Source organism: Tupaia chinensis, unplaced genomic scaffold, assembly GCF_000334495.1.
Source record: "Tupaia chinensis unplaced genomic scaffold, TupChi_1.0 Scaffold000056_1, whole genome shotgun sequence".
Lineage (NCBI taxonomy): Eukaryota > Metazoa > Chordata > Mammalia > Scandentia > Tupaiidae > Tupaia > Tupaia belangeri.
Window position 1 is genome coordinate 633,272 of NW_006159514.1, and position 9,578 is coordinate 642,849.

At 40.3% G+C, this 9,578-nt stretch overlaps 1 protein-coding gene across 1 annotated transcript in view; it reads right to left on the bottom strand.

Moving 5' to 3' along the window:
* METAP1D (methionyl aminopeptidase type 1D, mitochondrial) overlaps window positions 1–9,578 on the bottom strand; it is a 92,517-nt gene that overhangs the window by 13,165 nt on the left and 69,774 nt on the right. The window contains exons 4-7 of the mRNA XM_006141473.1: window positions 9,130–9,287; window positions 6,995–7,144; window positions 5,085–5,233; window positions 4,430–4,472 (exon numbers count right to left, since the gene is read on the bottom strand). Of these exons, the coding sequence (XP_006141535.1) occupies window positions 4,430–4,472; window positions 5,085–5,233; window positions 6,995–7,144; window positions 9,130–9,287 (500 nt within the window). The remainder of the gene's footprint in view (window positions 1–4,429; window positions 4,473–5,084; window positions 5,234–6,994; window positions 7,145–9,129; window positions 9,288–9,578) is intronic.

Here is a 9,578-nt window from a genome sequence, read left to right on the forward strand (position 1 = left end):
CAGTCGACAACATGGGAGTCCAGCGACATAGGCATTATGCTAACTGCTGGTCCCGAAATATAACTTTTTTAAAAAAAGAATTATTTATTGATTCTTCTTCTTCTTCAATTTGAGAGAGACAGAAAAAGAGAGAGAGAGAGAGAGAGAAAGCTGCCAGGTCCAGGACTCAAACCGGGGTCTGCTATAAGTGGGAGTCCAGTGCCTCAGCCACCACACCACCTGCCAGTCCCAAGAAATACAACTTTTGAGGGTCAGCAGGTGGCATGGTGGTTAAAACACTGGACTCTCACATGGCCAACTGCAGTTTGTGTCATGGACCTCACAGCTTGGAAATCATGCTGGCATTGAGCCCAAAGTTGCAGGATGAGGGAACCAGAAGATGGCATGATAGTCCCATTGCTGGACTCCCACGTAGTCAATGGAGGTTCGAATCCCAGACCCAAAGGCTTAAAACTCAAGCCAGGCACATGTGTATTCATGCCCAAAATCCTGAGAAAAGAATGGAGAAGGGATCGTAGTGTGGCCATCCCCCCCCCCCCCCGGGGGGGGGGGTTTTTTCTCTGGGGGGGTGTAGTTTTCTGTCAATCTCACTCTGTCTCTCCAGCGAGCAGATGTGCCATACAGCAAACATCTCTCTAAAAAAATTCCAGGAGAGTAGAGGAGAAGGGATTGTGGCCTGGCCATCCTCTCTGAGGGGTGATTTATCACCTTCCCTCTCTCTCTCTCTCTCTCTCTCTCTCTGTCCTTCTGGCATTATCCCTATGGCAAAAAACTAAAAAAAGAAAGAAAAAGAAATATAACTTGTTAAGATACTGACCTAGGGCCCAGCAGATAGCATAGCAGTTACATCACTGTACTCTCACATGCCAACTGCAGTTCAAATCCTGGACCCAGTGGCTTGAAAATCATGCCAGGTGGGACCAGCAGTTAGCTCAATGGCTGTGTCACTGAACTCCCATGTAGTCAACTGCGGTTCGAGTCCTGGACCCGGAGGCTTAAACTCACGCCAGGCACATGTGCGCACGTGCCCAAGATCCCGAGAGGAGAACGGAGGAGAAGGGATTGTGGCGTGGCCATCCTCCCTGGGGGGTGATTTCTCACTTTCTGTCTCTCTGTCTCTCTCTATAGGGCACACGCCCTATAGCAAAAACCTCTTAAAAATATATATATGCCCGGTGTGCATGCGTGCAGCATGCACAAGATCTTGGGAGAAAAATGGAGATGGGATTGTGGCCTGGCCATCCTCTCTGAGGGGTGATTTATCACCTTCCCTCTGTCTGTCTCTCTCTCTGTCCCTCTGGCATTATCCCTATGGCAGAAAACTAAAAAAAGAGAGAAAAAAAGAGGAGAATGGAGGAGAAGGGATTCCTTCTCCTCCATTCTCCTCTTTTTTTCTTTTATCCTAAGACAAAAACTCCTAAAAAAAAAAAACAAAAAAAAGATACTGTCCTAAATATCTTCTAAATTTCTTCACATTTCTGAACACTCAAAAATGTCTTGGGAACCAGTAGTTAGCGTAATGGCTATGTCGCTGGACTCCCACATAGTCGACCGTGGTTTGCGTCCTGGTCCCGGTGGCTTAAAACTCACGCTGGGTGCGTGTGCGTGCGTGCCCAAGATCCCGAGAGGAGAATGGAGGAGAAGGGATTGTGGTGTGGCCATCCCCCAGGGGGGTGATTTCTCGCTTTCTGTCTCTCTGTCTGTCTGGCAAGCGCACGCGCCCTATAGTGAAAATCTCTCCAAAAAAAAAAAAAATGTCTTTGCTGGGGCCAGTAAGTGGCATAGTGGTTAAGGGCACTGAACTCTCACATGGCTGACTACAGTTAGAATCCCGGACCTGCGGCTTGCTTTTTCACTTTCCCTCTCTCTCTTTGTTCCCTCTCTCACTCATTCTGTTCACATCTGCTCAAATTTAAATAAGTAAACAAAGTTAAATAAAATAATTCTCTCTTTTTTAAGAATTATTTTATTTAACTTTATTTATTTATACATTTTTCAATTTTAATTTGACCAGAGAGGGAGAGAGAGGGAAAGAAAGAGATAGAAAGTGAGAAAGCAAGCCACCAGGTTCAGGACTCGAACCATAGTCGCCCATGTGGGAATCCAGCGCCTTTAACCACCATGCCATCTGCTGGCCCCAATAAAATAATTCTTGAAAAAAAGTCTTTGCTTTATGAATTCTGTACTTGTAAAATACTTTGAATGTTTGGGCTGGCAGGTGGCATCGTGGTTAAGGTACTGGACTCCCACATAGTAGACTGTGGTTCAAGTCCCAGACCTGGCAGTTTGCTTTCTCATATTCTATCAGATCAAATTGAATAATAATAATTAATTAATGAAATTAAATAAATAATTATTTAAAAATCATTTAAATGTAGGGGACCAGCAGGTGGCAAGGTGGTTAAAGCGCTGCACACCCCCACATGGCTGATCATGGTTCAACTCCCAGACCTGGTGGCTTGCTTTCTCACTTTCCCTCTCTCTCTCTCTCTCTCTCTGGTCAAATTAAAATAAATAAATGAATGAATAATATTACGTAAAATAATAAAAAAATCATGTGAATGTTAAAACTGAAATTGTGTATTAAGGGTATTCAAAAAACTTATGCAAGGAATAAGAATACTCTTTGTACACATGGGAAACAGTATGCTGATTTCATTCAAAGTAGCAACATTTTAGTAACGGGTGACTAGGTGAGATAATAAATGTAAAATTATGAAATGAGAGATAATCCAAAAGAAAAATATATCATGCAAAAGACTTTATTATGGGGCTGGCAGGTGGCGTGGTGATTAAGGGCGCTGGACTCCCACATGGCCGACCACGGTTCGAGTCCTGGAGCTGGAGGCTTGCTTTCTCACTTTTTCTCTCTCTGTCTGTCTCTCTCTCCCTCCGTCCCTCTCTGGTCAAATTAAAATAAATAAATACATGAATGAATAAATAAAATTAAGTAAAATAATTCTTTAAAAAAAAGAGGCCTTATTTCAGGTATACTTTTTACTTTACAAAGTCCTCCTTCTCCATGATACTCAGTTGGAAACATACCAACAAGATGCATGTGGAACAAAGGTTCACGTACTCTAAGTGGAACAAAATGACACAGAAAATAGTATAGGCAATGAAAGAACCTTTGGCAAGATCCTTGCACAAATTGATATGAGGGAAAAAGTCTGAATTAACTTAAACAACTAAAAATCAGACTGACTTCAACTAGTGAATGTCTATTTCCACCTCATTTTCACTCCTCCCTAAGTTTCATGATGTGAATTTAAAATAACTATTAATATATCTCCAGGTTAGTAGAAATTGTATTCCTTGAACACTGTCCATCTCAACTAGTTTTCAGTAGGTATTTAAGTTATATTTATCTATTTAATATTTATTTGTTATTTAATTCCATTTGTTAATATTATTTTTAAAATTTGATCAGAGAGAGTCAGAGAGAGAGAAAGGAAAAGTGAGAAAGCTTTCTAGTCACCAGGTCTGGGATTCAAACCAAGGTCAGCCATGTGGGAGTCCTGCACCTGAACCACCACACCACATGCCAGACCCAACATTTATTTGTTAATCATCCAACGTACAGAATTTATTTACAGTCTGTACAACCGAAAGTTACCATTACAAGAATTTTTAACAAAATTAACTGCAAAAGCATATAAAATGCAAGTCTGAAAATGATGAAAGGCTAAGAAAACCAAAAAAGGTCAGTGTTCGTACAACCTGGCATCCCTACGTCATATTACTTAGGCTTGCTGTTTAAAAGAAGGGCGATTAACAGTGTGGTGAGGACCTAAGCTCAGAGAGAAACCCACCCTGCTTGTGTGCCTTGGGCTCAGGGCTCTCTCTAGCAGAAGTGGAACACAATGTTACTTTCAGGGATTTTAATAAATCTAGGGAACACTGCTAGCAAAAGAGTTGCTGTCCAAATAGACTGACACACACAGGCCAATGTAGCCCCTAATGACAGAGTAAGATAATGACAGGCCCCACTCAAAATCAGCAGGAAGAGGAAGATCAATCTTGGCAGAGTGAAGGAAAAATGCTGGCTTTCTTCGTGTTAGCTCATCTCATACATATCTAGCCTCTGCAGCTGCCCAGTGCTGTGGTGCTCTGCATTAACTACACAGTGGATCAATAACAATTACACCTTCTCAAAAACATGACACATAGCAGGATTGGGCTGACATTTCACTTAGGCCAACATTGATCTCAGTGCATCTGATTCCAGCCCGAAATTCAAGGCAGGCCTGGGTTTACTTGGAATAAACACAGAGTTAAAGACAAAAAGGGAAACCAGCTGCTTGCGTCTGGGGCTAGAAGTAAACAGCTCTTCCACGGGTGCAGTTCCCATTTTCAATCCACTCTTCTTCCTGTTGCTACCGGCAATTCTGAAGTTGATCAAAGACTATTTTTTATATTATTTACTCACCGTGACATCAATGTTGATAATATCTCCATCCTGAAGGGGTGAACTGAAACATAAACAGAAAAAAAAAAAAAAAAAAAAAAAAGGGTGACAGACAGATCTCAATAAAAGGAATATACAAATAAGTATCTAATGACTACTATCACAAACCCAATGAGTCACAGAGAAAATGTGGAGTGAGGGTGGAATAAATGGAACAGCTATATCTAACCTTTAACTTAGGTTAGTCACATCAAATTTTATAGGAAATACAGAATACAATAATACAAACATATTGCCATTGCTTAAAAATAGACTATTCTTTAAAGAGGTACTTATTAGTTACCTTAATTTTGCAAAGAGCCAAAACAATCATTGACAACAGAAATTTGGAGTTTTGCCATTTATATGATTAAATTCCAAGATGGTGAAAAAAATCTTGAATCACAACCACTTTCTAAATTATGTACTGCTATTTTTTTTTTCCAAATAAACATTAAATGGCAGTATTAGGTCCATTTAGAAGGAAAAAGACTTCAAAATTTTGTTTTACCATAACCACCTTCAGAAGTTTGTAGGTGGGTTTCAGTTGAACTGTGGTGTCTTTCAACATATGTTATAAATCTGAGTTTAATATTTTAGTTTCCAAAAGAACAGTATGTTATTAAGAAATGAATACCTGTCAGGAATACCGTGACAGAGCACGTTGTTTACAGAGGTACAAACAGATTTTGGAAAGCCTCCATAGCCTAGAGGTGAGGGGTAGGCACCATGACTGATGATTTCCTGATGCACAAGAGCATCTATCTCTTCGGTTGTCATGTCAACCTAAAATACGAAATAAAGACATTGTACAGCAGTGGTTGGAGACGTTTCCTGTACCTACTGAGTATGCCTACAAGCAACAGCACGTCCACATGAGACTGCATACATTTACTACGAAAACCTTACAGAACAATATTGTAATTAATTACAATTAATGGTACAATCCTCCCGTGTGTCTTTTTGAACATCATTTGGGTATATGGTGGTGTTATAAACTATTAGGAAATGGAAATTTTAAACACTTGCTGAGTCATTAAATGACACGACACCTTTTTAGCCTAAGAATTTCAAAAACATGTTCTTCGGCAACTCCTTTCTGTCCTCAGTGGGTAGTGCCCTGGGACGACCAAGTCGTATAAATGAATGCTCAAAATGACTTCAGCGGAGATGACAAGGCTTGAAAAGTGGGTCAACTACACCTTTACATCTCAGTGTAACATTACACGGGTCTCGTACCAATGGCATGGAGATTATAGATCATCATTTTCAAAACTGAGTTTGATGCATTTTGTAGAGATGTGATTTTCACTAATTTTGATTTCTTTCATGCCTAAATAACAAAATGGTTTTTTAAACTATTTTTTCCTCCCTAGAAGGTATCCAACTGCTTCCAAATGAAAAGAAAACTCAAATTGAGTTTCATAAGTACATGGAGACTTATTTCCATAAACTCATAAAGTACAAAAACACTAGAACAAAAATAAAATATTTTTAAAGTTATTTTTCATTTAATTGTATTTATGATTTATTTATTTATTTTAATTTGACCAGAGAAAGACAGAGTAAGACAAAGAGATATAAAGAGAGGGAAAGTGAAAAAGCAAGCTGCCAGGACTTGAACTGTGATCGGCCATGTGGGAGTCCAGCGCCCTTAACCAACATGCCATCTGCCAGCCCCAATTATTATTATTATTATTATTATTATTATTATTATTAATTCACCAGAGAGAGATAGAGAGAGAGGAAAAGAGAGATAGCAAGCTGCCAGACTTGGGACTTGAACTGTAGTTGAGCATGTAGAGAGAGAGAGAAAGAGAGAAAGGGAAAGTAAGACAGCAAGCCACTAGGCCTGGGCAAAAATAAAATCTTCATTAAAAATGAACTATTTCTCTAATAACTTTGTCTATTTTTTTCACACTATGCTTAGTTATATTGCTGTAACAAGTTTACTACACAGATGATACCATAAGCACTTTCATCTTTGAGTCTCAGTTCCTAAATTCTGCCTACCTTTTGGAAACTACAGGCCTGAGTTTTCTTTTATGATCCTTCGATAGCCCGCGATTTCAGATATGAAAAAAAAAAATCTTGTAGTAGGATGGTTGTAGATAATTACATTGCTATATTGCCTATATCTTTGTATATCTGGTCTGGTCCTTCTTTGCAAAATTCATGCAAGAAAACAGGAGACAATGGACACGGCACAGCAGATCTTGAAGCACACAGAACTAATGCGGGGGTGGGGGTAAAGGCAGGAAGTACAGGCAGAAGTAAGGGGGCAAGACCAGAGCTGTCTGCCATGCATCAACTTGGACAGGCTAATTCAGTCCAGTATCTAGAATTCTGCTAGTTACAACTGAATTTGGATTTTAAATGCCCTCTTGAATAAACATATAAATAATAAAATCCCCTTCTCCCATCCCAAGGATTTACTTAAATTTTCAGACAAATCAGATATGTGCAAAAGAAGAGTTAATGGGAGAGAAAAAGAGGAATATTGGTTGCCCATTCTGTAAGGCGTTCTGAGGCTTGGTGAGGCACCACCTTTAAACTCTTCCCAGCCAGGAGGAGGACATGACGGGCCAGCTGACAGGCCTGACGAAGCCCTTGAATCTGATCTTCATTCTTAACTTCTATGCAGTCTCCCCAGTTGGGTATAATGCCTGTCGTCACGTAGTCTGGCTTCTTTATGTGCTTGAGGAAAAAGGATTGAAAACGAAGATCAGAACTCAGTGCATCACAATGGGATCATTTTTTCGGACACAGGCTCCTGCTTCATGGTGCTCTGCCCTTCCTGCCGGAGCACCGACCTCCGAAGCCAGCACATCAGACCCTCGGGGCTGCCCCCAGTTCCTTCCCCTGCCCTTTTGAACTTAACATTGCCTGTTAGTGCTGCCTGTCGATGGTCTGTTAACCTTACCATGCTTTTAGTCCAACAGGGCTAAAGTAGACTTCTGGTCAAAACAAACAGTTGTGTTCTTTCCTTCCTCCCGGCCCTCTGAGAAGCACAGCACCATGATGCTGAATAGTACCAAGCTTCCAATTTGCCAAGTGGTTAATTAAGAGCACTTTGATCTTCTTAGCACGAAGATAAAATTTATGCAAAGGATGCTCCCAGCACCCCCTCTGAATGAATGCACGTAAAAACCGACTGTCAAGATAACTGAAGCCTATCACACACACACACACACACACTTTCAACTACACTCAAACTGAGAAGCTGGAGGAAAAAAAACCCACACACATAAAACATTCGTTTCCTTTTTCCAAGAATATAAAAAACTACCTAGAACTTTTCCAGTATTTGTCAGGAACAAGTAAAAAGCCCCCAGACACTCCAAACATTTGACTCTGATCACTCCTGTGGACCCTTCTCCACATACACTCCAACTTACCCACAAAACTTCTTTAGGTCCCGAGGTTCTGCTTGACTCGTTGACAAACTAGTTATAGCAACTACACAAGCACTGTTGAACAGTACACAGCAGCTTGGGACAGGAGACTGAGTGAGATAACACTATTCAACTGAAATACCATGGCAGCTCTGGAAGGCCGAGGTTAGGGCTCTCCTCTTTGTGAGGTACGTCATGCAGGATTGAAGGATCCTCACCTATCCTCCTGTTCACATGGGCTTCGTGACACGAGTAATGTCAGCCGCTCGCTGCAGCTGGGGCCTGGAGGACATCTGTGTACTCTCCTGCGGCTACCTCCCCAGCACGCACACATGTGCACCAGGCTGCCCCCGAAGAACCTGTGTTCTCATCTCCACTCTGCTTGTGATCTGCTTTGAGGTTATAACGACAGGCAGAAGGCCTGTCGGGTTGTCACTGAAATTGACTGAAATGTCTAAAACAATACATGCGCTTCTCTGGAGATTTCTTTATGTTTTCTACTAAGGAACACTAACGTTGACTTTGTGACTGATATCAAATGCTGGTTCTTACTGAGTACACTCCAGGCCTCAGCTGAGACTGGAGTATGCTCTAGACTCAGGGACCCATCTGTCTTGTTGCCCCTGGTCACAAAATGGGCCACTAATCCTCAGGAGGTGTAACAAACATGCTTAGTGTGGTTTACTGTAAAAGGGAGCGAGCAGGTGATTTTTGTGACAAATCTATTGACATATATTTCTTTCAGCTATTTTCCTTCCTCCTAAATGACTCACACATCTCCTTTATATTGCATTTCAATAAATGGATAAATTGTCTTTTCACTGACAATCTCTGGGGAAAAAAAAATCAAGACTATTCTTAAGACAAATTGTTTTATTTAATTTACTAGAAACGACGATTCAAAGAGAGCCACATTAGTGACATGGTAAGTATAAGAGCAGTCTTTAAAAACATCTAGACTGTTCATTTCAAGTAAAAATCTCTTGAATCTTCTCAATTTTATAGTCAGTTTTATTTCCCAAAAGAGGTAGGAAACTAAATGTAGATTTACCTTTATGCTAGAAAATTTCATGACAGAAATTTTCATTCCAAATAAGTTTTATTTTAAAAATTGTTACAAAACTGTAAGATGTGAAAACTTCTCCTACTGCAATTTTTAACGACAAACCAAGTTTTAAAATGATGACTCGAGTGGCCCAGAACTCAAAGGTGCACCACATTTGATCACTTTTTCAGTCAATCTTTAGCCTCGCGGGAAAAAGCGGTGGGTAACAGGCAATACAGTACCTTAGGGACTGGGTGAGCGGAAGAAACTGTAGCCGGCAAAACTACACTGTGTGAAACATCTCTTTGTCTCCAGAAAAAGACATTTCTTCTTTGTTGACTGCTTGACTGCTTGTGTAAGTAGATATGACTGGGTGGTAAAGAGAAAATTCTATGACAACCTACAAGCAAAAATAGACATTTTAAGAAAAAAAAAAAAAACTAACAGTGCTGCACTTTAAGATGGGGTGTTCTTGTCTATTCAATCATTATTTTAATCCTTTATTGACTCAAAAAGGAAAAGCCTGAAATAGAAAAGAAAGCAGGGGTATTATGAGTTCTAGTACAAGAGTAGCACAGCATATTTATTAGCTAATACTATGTTTACATAAATGTTTGACAATGGAAAATGGGAAACAAACATCTAGAAACATCTGCTGAGTACCAGGTCTGTAAAAAGAACAATTCCTGCT